This window comes from Manduca sexta, chromosome 17 (assembly GCF_014839805.1).
Source record: "Manduca sexta isolate Smith_Timp_Sample1 chromosome 17, JHU_Msex_v1.0, whole genome shotgun sequence".
Lineage (NCBI taxonomy): Eukaryota > Metazoa > Arthropoda > Insecta > Lepidoptera > Sphingidae > Manduca > Manduca sexta.
In genome coordinates, this window is record NC_051131.1 from 300244 (window position 1) to 325779 (window position 25536).

A 25536-nucleotide genomic window follows, 5' to 3' on the forward strand; every position below is an offset into this window, starting at 1 on the left:
CAGGTTTTATTTTTAACAATTGATTGTCTGTAGTTTGAGTTTTGACTCTGGTTTCGAGGTTGTGTTTTGGTCAATTTTGTAAACAGTTTTTAAAATCATCACAGAGTACTTTATAATTCATAAACACGAAACATCGCCAAATATGCTTGATAAAATTTTGTATAACACGGTCCTTTGTCAAACATTTTCACCGTGCGGTAAATATCTAATAGCCGGCAACATTTATGGACAAATAGCAGTTTTTGAGTAAGTTTATAATGAATAGAGCTTTACAATTACTTATTACTTATTATATGATTATTTTACTAAATGTTTAATCATGTTTACAGCCTTGGACGGATACTAGACCCAGTAGTTGAGCTTCTAACAGCGGATTATAACAAACCAAAACATATCCACACCTTCCAATCTGAAAAACAAATATGTAGCCTAGCATCCACAGATAAATTTCTCATAGTAGGTTCAGTCAACGAAATTACCGGATGGGATTGGAAATCAGTGGTCAGTTCAAAATTAAGTAAACCTGCTTGGAGCATCAAAATATCCTCCAAATGTCAAATAGACCAGACTGATGTGAATAGCCTATGGTTATCTGAAGACGAAGAGAAGCTCTACGCGGGTTGTGGTGACAATAACCTGTACGTGTATAACCTGGAAGACGGTAGACTGGTGTCCACTTATGATGGTCATGAGGATTTCATTCACTCGGTCCATGGAAAGTAAGTTTTTCACTTTTTGCTCAAGGTTCTGTTTGATGCTAAGAAATCAGAATATAACAGTCTACTGAAGACTTTTCCTATATCAGTATAAAATCTATTTTATTTCTCAGGAATGGACAGCTTGTAACGGCTGGGGAGGATGGTATGGTGTTGCTGTGGGATCAGAGGACTTCCAAATACCACAATAAATTAGAACCATACAAGAATGACAAACTAAACAGACCTGATGTTGGCAAGTGGGTTGGCTCTGCTTGCCTTGGGGATGATTGGATTGTAAGTTAATCATTTTTCATGACTAAATACTATAACATGCCAACTAGAAAAAATTTTATTTTGATGTTTAAGTACTATTAATTTTGTAGTTAAAGAGTCTTACTTACCTATCCTTCTAACAAAAATGTTAATGTCAATATGTTTCGATGTTTTTAAGAACTAAAGGCAGCAACTACTGTATGGACTTGTATAAAATTTATCTTACAGGTAGATTACAATATATACTATTTTTTATCCTAGTAATTTACTTATCTTGGAAATATTTTAATTTATATGAATTTTCAAGAAGATGATGTTAGCACCGTACAGATGACAGTAGGAATTTTGTATCAAGGAAATTTTTTCATGCGGCCTCAAGCAATACCTAGGAGTCCTATAATTTAAAAGAAAGTGATTTGTGGTGTTACTCATTCATATGGTCTATATTTGATCACTCATCAGGTGTGCGGCGGCGGTCCGCGTTTAGCTCTCTACCATCTCCGCTCGCTCGACGCCGTCACAGTTTTCGACCTTAACGACCATGGCATCCATGTGACATTCTTCCATGATGACTGCATATTCGCTGCAGGGGCTGCGAAGTTCCTCTACCAGCTCAACTACTCTGGAGAAGTGAAAGTGGAATTACCAGTGTCTGCTACTACAGTGTACTCGGCAGTGTTGAGGACTGTTCCTAATAAGGTCCTGTCGATAGCCGGGTCAAGTCCTGAAATGGATCTCTGCACTACTTTTAATTATAGAGATCAGGTTTTGCATTTCCGCTGAATGTTTGGTTTGGTTGTTAGGTTTGGTTAAGAGTTCTAGTATAAGTATTTCAAAATGACTGTATGGATGTGAAAGGAATAAATGATGAAAACATTTTCAACAATAATTTATTTGATTTTTGTTTCCCCTGTTCCCTCTTTTGTGCATAAGAATTTAAAATACGACACAATGCTGGGCATTCATTATACGGTAATTTTGTTATTCATTCGTTTAACTAAAACGATGCGCTTGTTTTATTTAATCAATCAATATTCGCTGCCTCTCGTACTGAAATGTAATATCCGCCATGAAATATCGATATTTTAGCAAATGTTTGCAGTTTTTAATTTCCTCGTAATTTATTTTACTTGTAAGAAATTAGAAAATTAGCTAGCAATCATAAGCAGGGTAACAATTTACGAAATATTTTTAGTAGTTGACAATTTCATGGGGGTAGATTTATATCAGGTAATACGTTTCTACAAGACATCACAAAAAGCTACCGCGACTTAGATTTAGTAACTCCGGTTTGGTGTGTTAAGCGTAACCAGTCTTATACATTTTATAACATAAACATCAATTTTGATGATCAAATGTATCCATGGCCCGCTATGACCGCCGGTATGTACCCGTGACTGCCGTCCTTCTTCTTGACGTAAAACCAGTCTGTATCCACATCAGACTCGAGCCTTCGACCCTGGGCCAGCACCACCACATCCCCTTGCTGCACACTCAAAGTCTTCTCCAACACATTGCCTCTATAATCACTATTCACAACTAACAAAGTCTGTCTTTTCACTTCATGTTCTCTTTCGTGCGCCCTATCTATATTGTTCACTGATTTAGTCTTTAAATATAAGCTATCAAAATCCTTTTCTGGGCAGATGTCGGGTTTTCGCCTGCTTCTTGCTTGGTAGCGGCATTCAGAGCGTGTTCTGCCGCGGAGTTGTTCCTTTTCGTTGTCTGTGAGGTTCCCGCACGGTCGCGGGTAGATGTCAGTGCTGCTCTCCCAGCATGGCGTTTTCTTCTGCGGCGATGTCCTGGAATTTTACCATGAGAAATATTAATGTTATATACATGTGCCTTTTGTTCGTAAGCTATTGCTAATTATTTCGATGCTTTTTTCTCATACCCCTGTTCATCAAACGACCAATAGCTTTAATACAACTCTAAGAAACAAGTCTTATATTATGGGGAACAAAATCTACGGAGGTCTTTAGCCCCCGTAACACCGAGGTGAACACAAAAACTAACACAAAAATATTTGCGTACCGCTTCAGCCTCAATAATTTATTTTAAAGCAATAATCGAACTCGCGGCATCTCGCGCAACTAATGAGTCGTTTCTCGACAATGGCTCGTTGCATTACGGCAGTGTTTTTCATTTTTATCCTGACACGCATAATGATTACGCTGCTAAATCTGATTACAAACAGTGTAGTTTAAATTATGTAATCCGTAATAGACAGTACGACCCGCCAAATACCTATGTCAGCCTATCCTCGAAGCACGAGTGGTAATAAGTATAGTGGGGTTTTCTCCATGTTTACAGTGAATAGTGAATACTATGATAGTCATCGAGTTCATATAAAATACATTACTCAGCTGGTATTCTTCCATCGAAAGCGTATAAACTGACTATTGCGTGATTCTACTGTGTGGTAGAGTCACGCAGTATAAGATTTTTTATACGTAAGTATATATCTAGTCTTCAAGGATAATAGCAGAGGCGTAGCGTGGTTTCTGGCTGCCCCAAGGCATAGGGCAAGAATAAAAAAAAATCATTTCAACAAATAAGTGTCACGAGCCCCCCTAGAGTCACTGGTACATGCGACAAACGTACAAAAATAAATTAACATATTTCGCCGGCCTCCTAACAGGACCGCGCGTGGCCGCCCCCTCTCTCCAACCTTCCCCGCCCCAACTACGCTACATTGTTTTTTCTGTTACGGAATTGTAATCGAGGGTGTATAATATCAGCCCTTTATTATATACTTTCCCACTGTTGGGCACGGGCCTCCTCTACTACTGAGAGAGATTAGGCCTTAGTCCACCACGCTGGCCTAGGGCGGATTGGTAGACTTCATACACCCTCGAAAATTCCTATAGAGAATTTCCCAGGTATGCAGGTTTCCTCACGATGTTTTCCTTCACCGTTAAAGCGAACGATAAATTCACAAAGAATACACACATGATTTTTTAGAAAAGTCAGAGATGCGTGCCCTTGGGATTTGAACCTGCGGACATTCGTCTCGGCAATCCGTTCCACAACCAACTAGGCTATCGCCGCTCTATCGTGAGTGTAGGTAATATTTGGATATTTCAGACAATTTCAGTTTCCATGCTAACCTATTAGGCAATATCCCCAGCGGTAGACAAGCGCTGTACAGCACGTAGCCCTCGTGTCCGTGCGGCGTCTGCGCATACAGCCACTGCTCGTTCTTGAACACCGCGTTGACGACAGTGCCCAGCGGCAGCATCAGCTCCTGCTGTCGCTCGCCTTGCGTCTGGTAGAGCGTGCTCGGGTAAGCGATGACCACAGGAATGTTGCCGGGACGGTCGATTGTGGCCTATAATAGAAATAAAACAACTATGTAGCTATTTAAGCGTAATGGGACTGGTTACAAAACAATCACCTAAATCAAAAATCATAATGCATGGCACTTAGCATAGTGTAATTAGGTACTGTATTATTGTGTGGGTAAACGAAATTAAAATTGGGTTTCTCATTCCAGAATATTCAGTTCTTGCACGCGTTTGCATACACAAAAAGAGTAACAGTTTATTCTAATACAGTATATAGATTAACTCACGAACGTTTATTTTATGCTCGGCTTATTGGTAGGAGACTTTTGGTATTTTAACGTTTAGTTCTTAGTGTATGCGCGTTACCAACGGAAATAAGAAATTAGTACAGTGAGCCTCAAAATTATCTAAACAGATTTAAAAAAAAAATAGCATTTAAACTTTTATGTTCTTACCAAAAATTGTTATTCCTTCACTAAAATAAATTTTGGAAAGAAAAAACAATAAGTATATCGATAAATTTTATGTGTGTAAACGTTTTGGAGCTTTGCATTTGTTCAACAACTTTTGTGGCTGACTGTATAAACGTCTTTTATGTAGATCATCTTTTATTACTTATATCAGTTCATTGCTTAGCATTATTCCTCCTACTTCTTAAAATTAGACGGTGATGAACTGAGAACTCGCAAATCTAACCCACAGCTCGTAGCAGCTCAATGCCACTTTCCGGACGTTTCCAATATTTATTGTTTCAAATGCCAACTTTCACATCACGTCTTTGTATAAAATAAAAGCGTTAAGTAATTAAAATATATAAATATTAGCACATCACATTAAGGAACTAAGAAGAATTCGGCTTTTAGACTTCAAGTACAAGGAATGAACTTACTGTAAAAGTAACGCACCCATAATAAATTTATCATATATTAGACAGCGCAGATCTATCTAACATTATTTTCATACAAATCGGATGTCTTTCCCGAAAGAATTGCATGATATTATGTAGTTTACTCGCCTCCACTGCTTAAGCCAACAATATTCCTATAATGTTTGTTACCATCGAGTGTTTTATAATCGGCGTTGATTGCGGAATAATCGCCAACCATTTCGTCGGGATGATGAATGTGAAAAGCAGCAGTGGAAGTCGATTATATGTAATCGTCTAAATCATCCGTGTTCATTTTCTACATCGATCAACTGCGCACGGGCACAATAAATGTGAGCTAAGGAATTTACATAAATCAAATTCTTGGATCAAGGTATTTGATGCTGTTACACTTATTTTGGTGTGAGACAGGTTAATTATTAATTTTCGTCTAATCACCTTGGTCCTGGCAGGTTGCGTGCCTTTTGCGACCGATCCTGGGTTCTCTACCAGGATTGGAGCCTCGTTAATGAGTTTTTCGTCTTCAAAATGACGTGTATTACTCGGAATTAGATTTTGTGCCCAATAAGGCGTTACGCTTGTCTTCTACCGTATTGGATAATTAAAATAAGCCGACAGAACCGTAAACGCAAAAGTTACTTATGCGTACCCCTACGGTGATACTAATATAAGCTTATGCTAGGTTTTGTAGATATTTTTTTTATGCGTAGTATTTTTTTGTACACAAACAGTGACGGCTTTTATCCCCGATAGGGGTAGGCAGAGGCGCAACTAATGCACCCTCTTGTCGCTGTGTATTCCGTCCCATAATGTGATAGAGGGCTAGCTTATTACCACATTGAGCATAAATTCCGGACCCCGGGCTAGTACTGAGTAGAAAAACCCAATGTCACTTTGCTCAACCCGGGGTTCGAAGCCGGGACCTCGGCACTGCAGTCGTACCGTAACACAAGTATGCCACCGAAGCAGTCTTGGTAACTTAAATACTTCTAGCCATGTTTAATACAAAAAATCTTTATTTTTTTTTTAAAACGGTTAGCTAATATAACTAGCTATTATAGCTTGAATTATTTTGAAATTTCGTAAAAATAGTCGGATGCTGGAAACCCATCGCTGATAGTAATAAATATAATTATTTCCAAACGGACATGTCGTAGACGTGGGTCATTAAATCAAACATAAAAATTTAGAAAGATCATCTCATATGACGAAGTTGTATTGCGCATATAACACAGAACAAATAGATTCATTCGAAAGTGATTTATAGTTTAAAGTAAGATATTTCATCAAGATGTAAACATGGGCCAAAGGTTAACAACAAATTATTAAATCACAATATTTTAAAATTCTCCCATGAAATATTACTGGCGGGTTGCATGCACGCGAGAGTCGCGAGTACACGCACAATTAACACCGTAACGTTTAACCTCTACAAGATATATTGTTGTTTTAAATAAAACTTATTGATGAATGGGCCCGTCCATTCGCGCATTATCCTTTAGACATGGTTCACTCTGACATAACTCAAAATACAATACCCAGACGATAATCTTGTACGTGTATACTAAAGCTAAAAAACCCTTTCGGTAATCGATCTTTTCCGAACACAAAGCGAAAAAGAGCATTAAATCTCCGGAAAGAATTTCCAAAATTGTAAATGACGAGCAATTTGTGTTCAGTCCAATTTTGCGCCAATTTCGCGGCCTATAGGTTCGATCAGGTTGCTGGGTAAGGCACAAAAAGCTGAATTTAAACCATAATGTCATAATAACATCGCAGAAATGAATAATGATCGGCGTGTACGTACATGTGTATACAACATTTCTTTTATGAGAAAGATCCGTTAAGACCGCAATAACGCACGCCAAAGCATGATGAATGGTGTTTTCCGTAAATTAAAATATGTTGCATAATTTTACGTTAATTATTTTTCAATTTGGAACGCTGTTTATTTTTACGGATATTTTTAATGAGTGAACCAATGAAATATAAATGAAAGGAAATGAAAAGTAAATGGGAATAACTTACCTCACTTAAAAAGCTGTCCAAATCCCTGATGTCGTATCCGAAGGTTCCGTTTTGTTTGTTTTTCTTTCTCCTGTGACGATGTCTGTGTTTCCGCCGCATGTATTCTTCAGTATCCACACTTTCGTCCGAGTACGTATCATGTCCGTTCATGAACTCATCACAAGCACTCCTAAACTTAAGGTTATGGTAATATTCATTGCGACCCACCACTCTCTCCCTCGCGTCTCTTATTTTACATTTCCCGTGTATTTCATTTTCGTTAAATCTCTGGTTGTGCCTCTGGCGTCTGTCGACGTCATTGCCAATTGTATTCTTTATCCTTTCCTCGGTTTGTAACTTCTCCGTTGACAATCTGCTGTTGTCTAAATTCTCCTTGAGGACCCAGGTTAAGGATATTTTTGATTTATGTCGATGGGTTAAAGGTGTCGAATGCCACAAGCCCATATCATCGATCTCAGTGTATTCTGCTACGGTGTTTTCAGAGTCGTCCGGCTTAGGGGCTACTTTACAATTTGCTAGTAAATCCAGGACTTCACACACTGGAGCTTCATTCTAGAAATTAATAGAAGTGCTATTAATATTAATTTTCAAAACTACAGTCATCCGTTTTTTTTGTAAAATCTACTATACCGGCTCGTCCAAGCCTCGTTGCTCTGGTTCATTGTCGGCATTATCGTCGGCACTGTACGGCGGCGGTAAATCTTTATACGTAATCTCTGAAAGCACAATAATAATCGATTTTAACTTACAATCGGTCGTAACTCAGCGGATGGGATTAATAACGAGGTTTATACCACAGTCAGCTGAGCGGATTATTGGGCATAAATAATGAACGCGGAGTTGTAACAATGGACGTGGGCGGTGGAACAATGCCCTCCCGGGGGGATGCGCGCTTCCGAACTACCCGCGCGGCTCCCGGCCGGCCCGCCGCTGCGCCGACGCACCACCGCGAAATTCTAGTTTAGACTTTAGTGTGCGCACTCGCGGTCGCTCGCCGTGGATCCCCGACGCGCCGCCCACAGTCCGCGGCTTCACATCCAACACTGACCCTCGCCGTGATACGCTATCGACGCCGCTCTCCTCTAAAAAATCTCGGAACGTTTGCATCGAACCCTCCGTGCGGGAGTGGAGTGCGTCGATAATGCCTCAGGACACGGTTCGCAGCTGACACGAATCGCTCTTTCACATTCCGATAGTTTTGTATTTAGATAGCTCACCGCTCACTACAGCACCAGGGACATCCTGCCGATTCGTAAAATTAATGCTAAACGAGATCGTGTGTAGCAATATTGCTTTTGTAACATATTTATTTTATAGATATGAACATTTGCGATCGTCGAGTTTGAATACAGGTTTTGCTGTTTTCTCAACATTTATACCTATCTATGGCTTGAGTATTATTTACAATCAGATCTTGAATGTTGATTAAAATTATAATTCTCGAATAACCATATAGGTAAATAACTCGCGTTATGTAGTGTCCAACAAGCCGTACTAGGCGTAAGAAACGGTTATTGTACTTTTTATGCATAGAGATCGTTCTAATCTTATTACAAATTACCTGTCCCGTTAATGTGATCAGTTCCTAGACCATGTCTTACATGTCCCTTTTCGTTACGCTTTTACTACAAGCTCCGTGCATTGTGCAAAATATAAGCCAGGTACTGTTTTTTTTAATAGAACTTGATTCGAAATTAACAGTTTTGATACGATGTATAGATGTATGTATATATACCTATAGACACTATTCTGATATATTATATCGTCTGGTGTATAATTCAACTTTTATCATTGACTGCAATACAAAAAAACAAAACACAAGGCCGAACGGAGCATTTGCCGCGGCCCGTGGTCAGTAATTACAAAGTGCTAAGAGTTCAAATAATACAAACGTTACAGGGTATTCTCACGCTTTTGTTTCTATGTTAGCTTTGCCTCACCACCTGTGTTTATATTTCGTTATCTCCTCGGACGTTGGATTTTGTTATTGTAAAACAAGCGAGCTCTTTCTTAAATTCTGTGAAATGCATTTGGATTCGTCATCTTTGAATCCTAAGTGATTGATGATGATTTCTTATGTTTAAACACGAATGTTAGAAATTGAAATTTAACTATTTTTTGGATCATATCGCGGTTTTTATTTTTTTCCTGACGTTTCGAAGACTTTTCAGCCTTTGTGACGGTTCCCCCCGTCACCACGAATCCGAAAAATAGTTTAATTTTAATTATCATACCAATTAAAGACGAACGTAATTATGTCATTTGACCACGAATAATCATCTCTAGTCACACGGCACTCTAATAGCCTCATCACTTATTTTCAGGACCAGAAGAGTCATTTGGTGTGTCAATATAAACATAAAAAACTTGTAATATAGAGCCTAAACTATTTTCACATTCATAAATTTAAAAAAAATGTTTTACAATTTCGTTACAAATGACTTATGTATTTCTTCTTATTCTTATTCAGATGAAGCGACTTCAAAAATCTGTAGTACGTTACAGCTAGTCCCAGTATAATTCATTAAAAAAAGCTGGCATAGTAATCTGTTATACCAACCGTATATCTGTATGGAAATATATATAAAATCGGATAAATGGGAACCTCTTTGCATAATAGAATTGTTCTCTACATTTTACTAAGGGTCAATGTTACTACATTTATGGGAAGAATATTTTTTTTATAAATTAAATAACATAAAGTTCGGTACAATATTTATATTCCCGTCATTGATTGAGTAAGTAAGTTGTTAATATTACAAATATAAGCAATAATAGTGACAGAGCAAGAAGGTAAAATAAAAAAAATACAAAAAAACTTAAAGGTAATTTTAACTTTAAACTAAACAATAATTCTATACGTGTGGTGTGTAATAAGTTAATAAGCGTGATAATTTTTGCGTGTTAAAATTAACGGTATAATAACAGCGTTATGCATAAATATTGCTATTAACCTTTTTAATATGTAATTATGTTTTTTTAAGTGTTACATATATCCATTGCATATATATATATATATTACCCATTATTTGCAGAGTTTAAAAAGTGAAATATCTTAAGGAAATAAACACAGGTTGTACTTAATTAAGAAAATATTAGAAGTGCTTTAACAACCGACTCTACCTAAGGTGTAGGGATTTACAATATAATTATAATTATCGATAATAGCTCTTTTATATATAGAACTAAATGATAAGGTGACCTAATTGTTAAATGCCTATTCTATTTACTCCGAGTGTAATGTCATTCAAACCTGAAAATAATGCTGTTAGAGCATGCACCGAAAATAAACAGTAGCCGTATTAAAAGCCAGGTCTTTCTACATTAAAATTAAGCAACCAAGTAACACAATCTAATTTAATGGATCAAGTTCGAACATAATGCACTAAGACAGTTTTTTGTAAGGATATAAAAGCCATTTTAAAACCCACATAAAAATTATAGCTCATGCAGTTATTTTATCTGGTTCGTAAATAAAGAATGTTATAAAATTGTCAATGATATGGCCGTGCCCGTGTGTCAGACGTGGCGTGGGTGGTTTCTATAATAGGAAAATACAATGTATGTACAATCGTAACTTTGTCAACTTTCGGAAATAAAACTGTGTTAAAATATATGTGATGTCAAAGTATATATTATATTCTTTTAATATATCAGATAGTCGATGTAGGTACATCTACCTGGATGTATTTATCATTAGATATTACGATGTATTTTTGTTCCTAGTGCTCGCTTTGCGGCAAAGACAATTTCGAACCAATAACACTATGCCATCAACAATTCGCTTCTTGCCCACGGTCATTCCGTCATCAGCGGTCGTTAGAAACAGATTTGAGAAATACATATTTTTGCAAATATCTCCACGATATGATAATGAGAGAGGGATTTGCATAAGGTTAGATAGTTTTCATTTTCTCGAAAACCCTCAAGGCGGTTCCGTTCTCGGAACCGCGTCGTTATTGCGTTGGCCTGTCTAGCTAAATCTTTTAACTCGTCAATAAATCATAATTTATCGGTCTTAATATTCATTTTGTCATTTTGAGCTAAAGAATTTTTTAAACAAGTTGTAAGAACCATAATGTAAAATGTTGTATGATAAAATGCACGGGTAATCGCCTGGAATGCATGACGGAATGTAGAGTCAATGAAAAAGATGCGAATAAGACACTACGACGCCATCGCTAGGGGCATGCCGTGGTTTTTTACATAGTTTACGCACGTTTTAGTTTATATGTGTACTGTGCGTGCGTAATTGGTTTGGACCCATGCAATTGATTTTACTTTTTTCTTCGAACCTGTTTCAAAAGTCGCAAGAATCGTAATGTATGACAGTTGCAACAAGTTAACTTTTTCCGTCAAGTTTTTCGAATATTCAAAGAGGCGTAAAAACTGAAGACAATGGTTTTTAAGTGGGACTCACGAGCATATCGCTATGAAGGGAATGTGTCCGCACAATGGGCGGGAATGCGGTGCGGTGCGCGGATCACGGCGCAGAGCACGACTGCCAAAAACGTGCGCACGCATCGCCGTGACAGCGAGCTGCCGCCCATTGTTGCACGGTAATGTGTATTGAGGACCTGTCCTTTACAACCGACAACCGTACGTAGATTTGTGACGTCGCGTCGTCAAAGGCGTTAACTTCTTTTATGTTATCTTTTTTTGAATACTTAATTTTTCAAATAACCGACCATGAGTTGGGTGCAAGAAATATACAATTTAACGCATTGGAGGTTTGTGGGTTTGTGTTACATACAAAATGGAACTGTTAATAATTACCAATTGTGATTAAATTATACACCACTAAAATACAGTATTTTAGCGTTAATTTTGCTACAGTCATTAGCATTGTTAGTTTTCTATTTTTTAGTTAGCAAATAACAATATGCACTTTAATTTAACAGTTCACTTAAATATGGATTTTAAAATTTTAATAAATAAAAAAAACAGTGTTCTATGACCTTTGTAAACTTGTTTATGGTTTGTGGATGGTCAATAATTATTAGTAACTTGTACGATAGTGTAGGCGTTCCTAAAAAATAATTCGTGGACCATTATAATGAGTTGCCGATAATGATCTTCGTAATAATATGTTTAGTAAGATGGCTAGTTCGGTTCAAGTTCACATGTTTGCATTTGTAGGTTCAGGACCTTGTGGGATTAATATTTTCTTTTAGTAATCTCTAACAACAAGATGTAACGAATTTGACAATACTTTAATCAATTAGACTACCGCAAATTTTATGTAGGTCTCATTTTATGAATTCTAACAAACTCAAAGCTATAGCGAAGATATTAAATATTTTTTTGTTATTACAAATAAGTTTGTACAAAATACATTTATGTCATTTTACCGAATTATCGATATCTTTATTTTTGAGATATAAAAAATATATGTTCAGTACTTTTGTGTGCCTCTTCTAATCACGTTTCACTTGTGGCACGCGTGCCAATACTCCGCCATGCCTTGTCTAGTTAATCATCCGTATTCAATAAAGTGGTATTTAATTATACTATTGAATGCTTGACAGAAAACCATTCAACTGGCAATAAAATTAATTAACTCGTACAAAATGGAGATAATATTTTCGTGTTGATGCGGTAGGGAGATCCGACACGAACTAAGGCTCGGTTGTATATCCGTGAGTGAAATTTGCAAATTCCTGCCAAGGATCATTGTAGGAACTGGTAGGAGGCCAGGATGGAATTAAGGGTAAGTGTGGGCAACCGATTATTTCACCGTGAGAACGCGTCGGGCGCGGCGGCTGCGCTCGCGCACCGGCCGGCCAGCGTCGACAGCAAAACTAATTACGATGTATTTATGTTTTGGACGCTTTATGAGTGGACGTTATGTTTTGACTTGTTTATGTGAACTATGGCTGAGTAAAGCAAACTTCGAATAATTATTATATTCGTTGCTTCCAACCAAAAAAATAAATATTAATGTTGAAATTTAATTAATTCTTCTTCAGCAATTCATTAACATTTTAGATGTGTGGAAAAAATATCGAATTGTTTCTGTGACTCAAACTCTAATTTTTTGTCGGAGTATCTTCTACAGAACTCTATCGTATAACTTTTATGTTCTCTGCTATGCGTAAATTTCATTCCTAATTATTTCGAAACCATTTTAGCAGCATCAATACACCATATAGATAAAATTCATTATTTTGCCGACCATACTTCCCCCATGCGGCGATATAGCTCTACACGCAGCAATCAGCGAAAAGCAACAATTGCGCGCATTATTCCGTCTCGGGGGCCGGCACGCTGGTCAGCACAATACATTTACACGTGACGCCTCCCGCGCAGCCGCGGCATCGCACGACCCTACTGCAGTAATCACGGAAAGCTTTACATGTCACGATATTTCTTTTGTTATGGAATTCATATTTGCATTTCACTATGATCGGCAGTTGGTGTCTGCTCGTGACATTTGACGATATAATTTGACAGTGGAATATACGGTCTAATTTCTGGACGTCAGTTTGTTCTTGCTTGTAAAATAAGAAAACATAATTTGAAGGTGGAAAATTCGGTCTAATTTCTAGGCGTCGTAATGTGGTAAGATGAGTTTTTGGATAAAAGTTAGTTCGTGGGTGTTAACATACGTATAGATAGAGCGGTAACAAATCAAAGCGTGTTTTACGGTGATAGTGTGATCCTCAGTTGCGTGGTGATTTAAAGTATATATTTTAGAATATGTTTTATGATATAAAAGAATAAAGATCAGTTTTGTCTAAATTGCAATTAGAATGGTTTCTTGACATTTAGCAACAACCCACACGATCCATATCCGCTCACGTTTTTTCAGTTAGGTATAATTTATCTTCAAACATATTATAAAATTCTTTTTCTATAAAATAATTTACATAAACAAACAATATAGTATTAAGCATTTTGAACGGTAACAATCTTTTGCCATTAGCTTTGATTAATGGTTGTTATAAAAATGTTTAGCTAATTTTAACATGATCTTTCGAAAGGTCAATCGCGCGTGGCTATTGCTAATCGTGCTTTATTCGTTGAAGATTTATCAAAAAATCAATAAAAATCATAATTGATAATTTTTTAAGGTTTTATTTCCTAGTGTAGAGATCAACAATAGAAAGCGAAATTGTTGAGGTCAGTGGAACGCTTTCCTAATGTCTCAAAACATGGTCCGCGTGGAGTGTGACCAATAAGGTAATCACAAATAGCAGGTACGCGATTAGTCACGGACACCCGTCGCGCGCCGCGATGGTGGTGAGCGGTGACATCTTAGTAAATAGATGGTTCTTTGATCTATCCATCCTTGAGACGTGCCTTTGCTTTACGATTTTGTAACATTATAAAACAGTTAGAACGGCTTTACTATTTTTAGATCCCTAATGTCTGTTGTCGAAACAGTGCGATTTCCGATAATGGTATTATAAGTTCGTTTTCCACAGAGATTTTCCTTCGTTCGTTTTTCAGAGATCCTTTACATTTGTATATTTTTTTACGAGTAGTTTAAATAACGAATCAAGTACCTATGACCCAGCTAAAGCGATTTACAATTAATTCCCATAAAAATAAAATACTTGATTTTGATGATTTTCGATCTTCTTCCATTATGGAATTAAAATTTTATATATACTAACTTATGACGTCCTCGAAGTAAAAAAGGCAGAATTAATCATAAGTATCTCGATTGTCAATAATTCTAATAAATGTATCCCCATATTGAACTGTAAATAGCTATTTTCATCTAATTGATTACCAAATCACACGTGGTAATAGCGATGTTCTCTTGGAATTACGAAATTTCGCAACTTGAGTCAAGACGTTAAAATAATCATAATTTATCGTAACTCAGAGGCAATTGCGTGATATTAAACGTCGGAGAGTAATCATTGTAACAGAGATTAAAAATTGAACGTTTATGGGTGATTGGACGAGTTGTGAAAATCGATGTTGTAAAACTGTTGGAATTAATTGGCTGCAAATTGTCGTGAAGTGACAGCTTGGTGTTGTGTTTCGTATGGTACGAAAGCGATATATGAAGCAAGCAATATCCTTCCCTTCTCTAATAGGTACCTATTCTTATAGCATCTATGGATCTTTTGGAATTGTGGATGTTTTGAGTGGAAGTCACGTTAAGTTACACTTGTGTGCCGGTTTATATATAAAAAAGTCAATATATCCCTGGAGTACGCTAAAGTAGAAGATTCAACAGTTAACAAAACCGAGGTATTTATTTCCGTCCTAACGAGCGGAATTTATCGGCCTAAGAGTTAAGAACACTGCTTTCCTCGCGGGTCGATCAGGGCCTTAATATTCTTTCATGATCGCATTTTGTTTATTGCGTGTAAACACAGGTTGTCATTTATTTACACAGCGGAGTGATGGTATGCGAAGTATTTTCGCTTATTATTTTGTTTTATTCTGGTTGTGTTTAATACTTTATTGTTCATGTTCTGTTGTCCTGGAACAATACGCAGGTCACGCAATCAAATTTTAGTATCTTAAATTGTGCCTGATATCTCGTTTAATTTCTGCTAGATTCAGCTATTATACGATTGTCATATTATATGCGCAGACAGAAAAGAATTGGGCCCTGTGAATATAGTTGCATATCTATCTTCCTCTTCGGCAAGATATGCGTGGGCTTGCGTGGAATATTATTTATTTATCTTATTATATGTCTTAATACCATGTTACGCATAAGGAGTTAGGACGCGTTTTAGGTGGTTTTATTTGCCTCTATAACAATGTAACTCTCGTTACTCAAAATTTAATAAAATGTATTAATGCACGTTATTCTATTCATTCCAACAGTTTCTAAATGCTTTCCGTTCATGTCCTAAACCAATGTTCAATCAACTAGCATACATTTTAAGCCGTCAAGTGACTCTACTTTTTTAAAACTCAATTATCTAGCCTAGCAAGCGACACTATTATACATAACTGCAATATCAACCAGAACTTTAAATTACAAAGCAATCTGCACGGTGCCCTCATCAACTTGAGACAGTTAGATGTTATATCTCATAATGCCCAGCGTTTACTCTCGCTACAATGTCGTTCATATCGCAAGAAAATAGTGCTTCGAACAACTGCTTGATGGCATAAATAGACCTAGACAAATTTGTCTTTTTATTTATCATACCCATAATATTTCTATATTTTTGGCTTATGATCGTCAAGTGAAAACTGGATTAGCATTCTATGATCTCTACAACTCTACCAATCTAAAAAATGATTCCTAATAAACTAGAACAACTTTCACTTCTATTGCATTAATTAATTTCTTTAAGGTGGTAGCTCAAGGTCCATTTTCATACATTTTGTTTCGGCTTTAATCTGGGTAACTAAACAAGTATTGGCAAGTAATAAAGTAATCTATATATATAAAAATCAATTGCTGTTCGTTAGTCTCGCTAAAACTCGAGAACGGCTGAACGGATTTATCTTATCTTGGTCTTGAATTATTCGTGGAGGTCTAGGGAAGATTTAAAAGGTGAGAAAAATTCGAATAATTGCCGGGAAAATCCTCAAAACAGCATTTTTCTATTTCCCATACAAACGTTTTCTAACTAATACGTAGAGTCAATTTGTAATTTATTACCGCTGCATAAAGTTCAAATTCGCGTGCGCGTTGGAGGATCTAATATCGCGTTCTGAAACTCAACAAAAGTGAAAGTGAATCGCGAACGCGACAAAATTGCATAGTCTCAAAATACATAGTACATAAATAGTGGTCGGCTTCGAGAAACTCAATTTTAGCTAACTTCAGTTGTTAATCTATACTATTATATAAAGCTGAAGAGTTTGTTTGTTTGTTTGTTTGTTTGAACGCGCTAATCTCAGGAACTACCAGTCCAAATTGAAAAATTCTTTTTGCGTTGGATAGCCCTTTGTTCGTGGAGTGCTATAGGCTATATATCATCACGCTATACCCAATAGGAGCGGAGCAGTAATGGCTAATCTCAGGAACTACCGGTCCAAACTGAAAAATTCTTTTTGTGTTGGATAGCCCTTTGTTCGTGGAGTGCTATAGGCTATATATCATCACGCTATGACCAATAGGAGCGGAGCAGTAATGACTAATCTCAGGAACTACCGGTTCGAATTGAAAAATTCTTTTTGTGTTGGATAGCTCTTTATTAGTGTAGTGCTATAGGCTATATATCATCACGCTATGACCAATAGGAGCGGAGCAGTAATGGCTAATCTCAGGAACTACCGGTTCAAACTGAAAAATTATTTTTGTGTTGGATAGCCCTTTATTCGTGGAGTGCTATAGGCTATTTATCATCACGCTATGACCAATAGGAGCGAAGCAGTAATGGTTAATCTCAGGAACTACCGTGTTTGAACTGAAAAAATCTTTTTGTGTTGGATAGCCCTTTGTTCCTGGAGTGCTATAGGCTATATATCATCACGCTATGACCAATCGGAGCGGAGCAGTAATGAAACATGTTGCAAAAACGGGGAAAAATTATTAGTTTTGAGAGCTTCCGTTGCGTGCGCTGCGTAAACGGTTAAAGTTATGCAACAATGATGTATGACGGGATTATTCTTCTTAAAAAGTTCTAAAAAATATATTATAAAACAAAGTCCCCCGCTGCATCTGTCTGCCTGAACGTGTTAAACTCAAAAACTACCCAACGTATTAAGATGAAATTTGGTATGGAGACAGTTTGAGAGGCTCCCGGGAAACTACTACTTTTATAACGGAAAACTTTAGCCTGAAAAACTTTATAACGCGGGCGGAGCCGCGGGCAAAAGCTAGTCATGGATATTTCTGCCTTTAAAATTTCGTCATATTAAATTTTAAAGGCCGAAATATCCATGATTATTAATTATTTTTACGTTTTTCTTTCAACTGCGAGAACTAATCACTAACTAGACGTGAATTTAAATTCTTTACTTGCCAATACTTGTTTAGTTACCCAGATTAAAGCCGAAACAAAATGTATGAAAATGGACCTTGAGCTACCACCTTAATTACATGAAGCTAGACGAAGCTGAACGGCTAATAAATTACATTAAAAGCATTTTGTGATTCCGGCTGTAGTTTTGCCTAACAATAATTTCCATGTGAGCGAACTCGCAAGAATAACTTAGTATACATTAAGCACATTTCATCATTAAAATTATTGCGTCTGAGGCGGATTGAAAAGATATTATTAACAATTCGACGAAGCGATAGTATCACGACGCGCAATCATCGTCCATCGAATATTTCGATAGGCACGCGGAATTCGTACGGTCGCAGTGTCGGCATTTCGGGAACCGGCGAAATTTTACAAAAATCACCTTTACGTGTAGTTATTTAAGGTCAAGAAGGAGCGTGATCTCCGCGCTGTGGATAAAAATTATTTATTTGCGTGGGGCGCGGCAATTAGGGAGGCGGGGCGCGTCTGCGGGCTGCGCTCACGACCTCTCGACCTGCGCCTGCGCCGCCTGGCCGCCCGGCCGCGCCGCGCCGTGGACACCACACTCGCCCTATCGCGCTGACGGACGCGGCCCCGGGAAAGAATTACGAAACTGCGCGAGACTTGCACGGCCACATCGCGATTTCACACACTTTCTTTATATTATATTTAATTATAGACACGAGACGTTCACACCTATAAAGCATTTTGATGTTCATGCAAAACGAACATGCAAAGGAATTGTTTTTGAGTTTTAAAATAATTTACAACCACGTTCGTGGGTTATAGAATATTGTAAGTAGGTACTTTGGAGCGAATTGGGTAATCTAGAAGAATTGTCATAGGGAGTAAAAGTTTTATAGATATACCATTTTTTGCTAAGTCTTGTATTGCTTCGCGGTTCTTTTTAGGTCTTAGAGCATTATAGGGCAGCGCCACTTTTTTGCCTATCGCTACAAGCATTGTATTCCGCTTTCAAGAACATTAAAGCTACTGTATTCAATAGACTGAGCATAGGCACGGGACATATTGTGGCGTATCCGAACGCCACTCGGTATGTCTATGGACAAAAACTAAAACGGAGTATTGTCTACGACAAGGGAACTCACACACACCGAACACACGCAGTGGAGTGCGCGGCTCTGTACAATTAAACGATAAAATAAAAGGCCGTTATAAGAAGACCGAATTTTTATTATTGTCAGCCTCAATACGGTGCTCGCAGAAAAACCTACATCCAGCGATCCCAAATTGGTGACCCCGACGTGATGTGAACACGTAAGTCGCAACCTGCAACAGCCGTATTGATGAGCATTGACGACTGAAAAACGCCGTGGCAACAACTTTCGCCCAGCATCGGCCTCATCAGGGCCCCCGCAAGCTCACCGCTTACCCGGTCCAGCAACTACGACGCTGAGCGAGATACATCGGTCGCCGCCACGGCTAGATCGGTCCAATACACCCGGATTGTCGAGAGTCAACGCAATTGGAAGTTTGTGCATAAAAAAAATCTCAAGAGGAAGTTCGCCGAAATTGTATTTCAACAACCACTTGAGTGACGTCATCGGCGTGGGTGCTATGCCGCGCCACCGTGGTTCGCCATCGGCAACATCGGCATCGGCCGTACTAGCAAATGACTGCTCCTGTCAACTGTCAACTTAGCTGTCAACTGTCAACTTAGCTGTCAACTGTCAACTTAGCTGTCACCTGTCAACTTAGCTGTCACCTGTCAACTTAGCTGTCACCTGTCAACTTAGCTGTCACCTGTCAACGTGCTTCGTTCCGGTTCACGCAAGTACTGCTTATCTACGTTTTTGCCGGAGACTTGGAAATTACAAGTCCATTACAGACATTTTAACCTCAGTGAAGTTCAATCTTAACGATAACATCCAGTGACATTCGGTGTGACTGCTATTTAAATTTAAAGTGCCATATAGCATTTGTTAATATTGTTTACATTTAATCCAACTTTGTTTACATTAACTTAAATTCGTTCATACCTTTGTATAAAATAAGTGATGGCAATCAGCCGGACTAACCGTAACGTTAATACTCATTGTAGAAATTCGCTCAATGGTTATTGTCCATTTAGATTAAGTATATATTTTGTATTTGCTTATATCAAACCACACAACTAATTTCTAAGTATTTTACCATTTTGTGTTCATTTATGTTTATCTGCTATTTTATGTTTATCACAAGTGCAAATATCTAAAAACCTAAATTTTATTATTGTGTGTGGTGACGGTTGGTTGTGGTTCCTTTCCAACACCTGCTTATTCATTCCCTTTCATTAACCATGTCTGAGGAATTGCTAGCTCGCCTCTCCGCTTTGGAGGCTGAAAACGCTAATCTGCGCGCCTTGCAAGTGCAGCCTAATGCTACGTCCATATGCAGGGTTGCTATAAAACTGCCACCATTTTGGCCTGATAGGGCAAACGTTTGGTTTGCTCAAGCAGAGGCACAGTTTTTGCTTGCAGGGATTACCACGGATGAGACCAAATACAGTCACATTCTCAGCAAAATTGATCATCAAATTGCTGGGGAAATCGAGGACATAGTGGCCAATCCCCCGGCTCAGGACAAATATAAAAACTTAAAAAACACACTTGTCAAACGGTTTTCTTCATCTGAAGAACAAAGGTTGAGGAAACTTCTCAGTGAGGAGGAACTTGGTGATAGGAAACCATCACAATTCCTCCGTCACCTGAAATCTCTTGCAGGGCCCACATTTACCGACGACAACATCCTTCGTCAGTTATGGCTACGACGCTTACCTCAGCATGTTCAAGTCATCCTCGCCGCCCAGGCCGATCTCGGTTTGGAGAGGATCGCCGACATAGCTGACAAGATTGTTGAGGCGCAACCAGCTACTGCAAATGTTTGCGCCACTGCCGCCGCGCCTTCTCTGACCACCTTGATGGAGCAGATTGAGGAGCTAAGAAAGCAAGTTGCTGCTCTATCCTCCACCCGCACTGGTCGCTTTAGGTCTCGGGATCGCTCCTCATCTAGAAGAAGGCAATCTTCCCGCAATACCACTTACAATGCCCGCTCGAGTTGTTGGTATCACAAGAAGTATGGCACAAAGGCCAACAAGTGTGTTACTCCTTGCAACTGGGAGTCGGAAAACCCTCCGAGCAATCAGTAGCGGCGGCGACTGATTGCGACTCCACTCAACCCAACGGCCGCCGTCTATTTGTCACTGACCATGTCACTAAGCGACAATTCCTTATTGACACTGGGTCTGATCTATGCTGCTACCCACGCCGCTGGCTTGCAGGTCAGAGGAAACCCACTGACTACGAGCTCAGCGCCGCTAATGGGAGCAGTATTAAGACCTACGGCACTATTAACTTGACACTGAACCTTGGTCTCCGCCGGAAATTTATTTGGCAGTTCGTCGTTGCCGACGTTACCACCGCTATTCTGGGCTCAGATTTCCTGTCTTATTACCATCTTTTGCCAGATTGTCGCAATAAAAAATTGGTTGACGGAACCACTAGCCTTTCAGCTTCCGCCTCTTCTGCAACATCGGAGCAACCCAGTATCAAAGCCGTTGCTTCAGCCAATTCTGCTTTCGCACAGGTGCTGGCAGAGTTTCCTGATATAACCCGTCCACCAGGCCTTCCCAGGACGGTCAAACACAACACTGTCCACTTTATAAAAACAACGGACGGGCCACCCATTTCCTGTCAGCCTCGGCGTTTGGCTCCGCAGAAATTAATCTCAGCCAAAAAGGAATTTGATGACATGATTCAATCAGGCATCGCACGACCATCTAAAAGTGCCTGGTCGTCCCCCCTTGCACATGGCCATCAAAAAAGACAACACTTGGCGTCCCTGTGGCGATTACAGGTCACTGAACGCCAGAACAATACCAGACCGTTACCCGGTCCGACACATCAACGACTTTGCCCACAATCTTGCAGGTGCCAATATCTTTAGCACCCTCGACCTGGTCAAGGCCTACCACCAGATCCCCGTGGCAGAAGAGGACGTCCCGAAGACCGCCATCGTTACTCCGTTTGGCCTCTTCGAATTTCCCTTCATGACCTTCGGTCTCCGTAACGCCGGTCAAACCTTTCAAAGGTTTGTCGATGAGGTCACACGGGGTCTCGACTTTTGTTTTCCCTACGTGGATGACATCCTCGTCTACTCTGCAGATGAGGCTCTCCACCGGGAGCATCTTCGGATTCTTTTCGGGCGCCTCCAAAATTACGGGGTAGTAATCAACCCTTCGAAGTGTATCCTTGGTGCTCGTGAAGTGGCATTTCTGGGTTACCATATCAGCCCAGAAGGCACCAGACCCCCACAAGAACGAGAGCAAGCTATTTTGAGTTTTCCCCCTCCGAAGACTATACAAGGTGTGCGTCGTTTTCTCGGCATGTTAAACTATTACCGCCGTTTCGTGCCTCACGCCGCGCAGTTCCAGGCCCCACTTATCGACGCTGTGGTCGCTACCAATGGCAAAGGCGCTAAACCATTTACATGGTCGCCTGAGCTACTGACGCAGTTTGAGGCCTGTAAAGGAGTCTATCCAATGCCACTTTGCTACAGCATCCGATTAACGACGCGCCCCTTGGATTGTTTACGGACGCTTCAAGTGCCCATGTCGGATCCTGCCTTCAGCAGAAAATTGATGGGCAGTGGTTTCCCCTTGCTTTCTTTAGCAGGAAACTTACCACACAACAAGCGCAGTGGCCAACTTATTACCGCGAGCTGCTGGCGGTGTACGAAAGCGTACAACACTTCCGCCACGTTCTCGAGGTTCAGCACGTGACCATATTCACAGATCATAAACCACTCCTATACGCTTTTGTGCAGCGTAGGGAAAAACTCCCACCCTCACAGTTGAACCAACTATCTTTTATTAGTCAGTTCACCACTGACATTAAATATATTAAGGGAGAGGACAATGTCGTCGCTGACGCAATGTCACGCGTCGACGCTATCGCTCTCGAGCAAGACTATGAAGACCTTGCTAAATCACAGGAGACTGATCAGGAGTTAGCTGAGCTTCTTCTCCATAACTCTAGCCTTCAGTTGACTAAAGTCGTCATTCCTGGCACTGACATCCTGGTCACCTGTGATATGTCTACCGGTAAGCCTCGTCCCTATTTAACCCCTACTTTTCGCAGAGCAGCCTTCAACAAACTGCATAACTTAAGTCACCCAGGCGCTCGTGCTACAACCCATCTCGTGACCAAACGTTTCGTCTGGCCTTCTGTCAAAAAGGATTGCAAGGAGTGGGCTCGCACTTGTGAGGCGTGTCAACGTGCTAAAGTGTCGCGCCACAACTCTGCTCCGCCCGGCAAATTCGACCTTCCATCCGGTCGTTTCCGACACGTCCACCTCGACATCGTCGGTCCCTTGCCGGTTTGCAATGATTTCCGCTATTGTTTAACAGCTATTGACAGAGGTACCAGATGGCCCGAGGTGTGGCCAATGCGTTCCATAACCGCAGAGGAAGTGGCCGAGACTTTCACCAGAGAATGGATTCCCCGCTTCGGCGTTCCTTTAGTCATAACCACTGATCAAGGTACTCAGTTTGAGTCGGACCTTTTCCGCCGACTGATGATACACTTCGCCACCAAGCGCATTAGAACAACTTCTTACCACCCCTGTGCTAACGGGATGATAGAACGCGTTCATCGCCAACTTAAAGCTGCACTTATGTGCCACCAGGATTCTTGGGTTCGTGCGCTCCCTTTCGTCCTCCTTGGCATGCGGTCCGCCTTCAAGGAAGATATTAAGTGCACAACTGCTGAAATGCTCTATGGAGAAACTCTCCGCCTACCTGGAGAAATGTTAATTTCAAATCCTGGACCTGTTGGCATCGAGGACTCAGCAGATTTTGTCGTACAATTGCGACGCAAAATGTCGACTGTACGCCCAATTCCTGCTTCCAGTCATTCTAAACCCTCAACCTTCATCTTCAAGGAACTTGCATCGGCGACACACGTATTTCTCCGTGACGATACCGTTAGACGCCCCCTACAACCACCGTACACCGGTCCATTCCGGGTCGTAGACCGTGCCGAAGACGGCAAGACTATGACACTGGACATCAAGGGAAAGTGCGTCGTTGTCAGCGTGGATCGGCTCAAACCGGCCTTCATTGACCACACTAACCTTAGCTCTAGCGATTCTAGCTTGTCTGAGCCGCCGATGAAACTACCGAATGTTCCTGGAAAGTCTGTCCTCCCACAATCCATTTTTCCTAACTCTCCCCTTCTGTATCACCAGATAAGACCGCAACCACAACTAACTTGCCCTACACTACTAGATCTGGTAGGCGCGTTAAATTTAAGGATTTTCCCGATTTTTGTTAACCTTTTATCCTTCTCCGTGGGGGGGTGGTGTGGCGTATCCGAACGCCACTCGGTATGTCTATGGACAAAAACTAAAACGGAGTATTGTCTACGACAAGGGAACTCACACACACCGAACACACGCAGTGGAGTGCGCGGCTCTGTACAATTAAACGATAAAATAAAAGGCCGTTATAAGAAGACCGAATTTTTATTATTGTCAGCCTCAATACGGTGCTCGCAGAAAAACCTACATCCAGCGATCCCAAAATATCTCTCCGGATGACGTGGGATTTCATTGCGTAATTGCCATGTTTGCTATTTAGTTTTAGGCGGCGATGCAACTAGTTATAGTTAGATGCGTAATCATCTCGTAAACGAACTGCTTCTATCAACTCTCGGTAACGGGCACAAAAAACCTATCATGCTTATTTGTAATTATGTAATTTATTATTATTCCACTACAGTGGTCTCTTATACCAAAAGTAAATTCCTTGAGCCTTACATCATGATAACTAATGAATTGATATACCTCTACAGTTTTTGTACAGAATATAATTTAAATACGTCTCAAACAAGTATCAAACGCCATCTAGCGAAACGATATAGCATTTTAAGTATGAACAAAAAACAAGAGTATTCATTGATTAATTACGAAAGTGTACGAAAATATGAAAAAATATGCTAACTTAGTGTAAAAAAAAACATAAATTTATATTATATGATATTTTAAACATCCGATACTCGTAAATTTGAAGAACTTGATTCTTAATATCTCTCCGAGAGCTCTAGGCCAAAAAAACGTCAATACTGCATTAGCTAACTAATGGCTATTGCGTTAAGACTTTAATTAGGAGTACTTAGTATAAAAAAAGTAGGTAACCAACATCTTAAAAAGACATCTTAATAATACGTGAATTCAATACCCAATTCGTACTTAGTAGGTACCATAACAATTTACCAGACAGTAGACAGGTACCTATAGGGCCGATCTCAAGGCATCGCGGAGGCCGGATTACGACGTAGGCATATATCACCGGCCCATTTTATTACATTCTCAAAAGTAGATGCAATTACCGATACGCGATGTATCGCTCCGAACGCCCGACGAAATGTAGGCGGGTGTGGACGTTGCCTTACCATCAGATACTTGAT

The 25536-nt window shown here is 39.7% G+C and overlaps 2 protein-coding genes across 3 annotated transcripts in view; one reads left to right on the forward strand and one right to left on the reverse strand.

Moving 5' to 3' along the window:
* LOC115443088 (THO complex subunit 6) lies at positions 1-1860 on the forward strand. The gene is made up of 4 exons (XM_030168355.2): positions 1-246; positions 330-719; positions 830-992; positions 1434-1860. The coding sequence occupies exons 1-4, from the start codon at positions 143-145 to the stop codon at positions 1752-1754; spliced, it is 978 nt and encodes a 325-aa protein (XP_030024215.2). The 5' UTR covers positions 1-142; the 3' UTR covers positions 1755-1860.
* The window catches only part of LOC115443085, a 25798-nt gene continuing 2117 nt past the window's right edge, over positions 1856-25536 (reverse strand). Inside the window, exons 1-5 of one of the 2 annotated variants that reach the window (XM_037439784.1) lie at positions 7967-8415; positions 7803-7888; positions 7173-7724; positions 4082-4302; positions 1856-2773 (exon numbers count right to left, since the gene is read on the reverse strand). In XM_037439784.1, the coding sequence (XP_037295681.1) occupies positions 2323-2773; positions 4082-4302; positions 7173-7616 (1116 nt within the window). In that variant the 5' untranslated portion in view covers positions 7617-7724; positions 7803-7888; positions 7967-8415 and the 3' untranslated portion in view covers positions 1856-2322. Of the gene's footprint in view, positions 2774-4081; positions 4303-7172; positions 7725-7802; positions 7889-7966; positions 8416-25536 lie in introns of those variants that run through there. The other variant, XM_030168352.2, reaches the window with a different exon arrangement.

Coding starts and splice junctions, on each gene's coding strand:
- LOC115443088 (XM_030168355.2), top strand. CDS start 143: ATGCTTGATAAAATTTTGTATAACACGGTCCTTTGTCAAACATTTTCA. Junction 247..329: donor GGACAAATAGCAGTTTTTGA/GTAAGTTTATAA, acceptor TCATGTTTACAG/CCTTGGACGGATACTAGACC. Junction 720..829: donor ATTCACTCGGTCCATGGAAA/GTAAGTTTTTCA, acceptor TTTATTTCTCAG/GAATGGACAGCTTGTAACGG.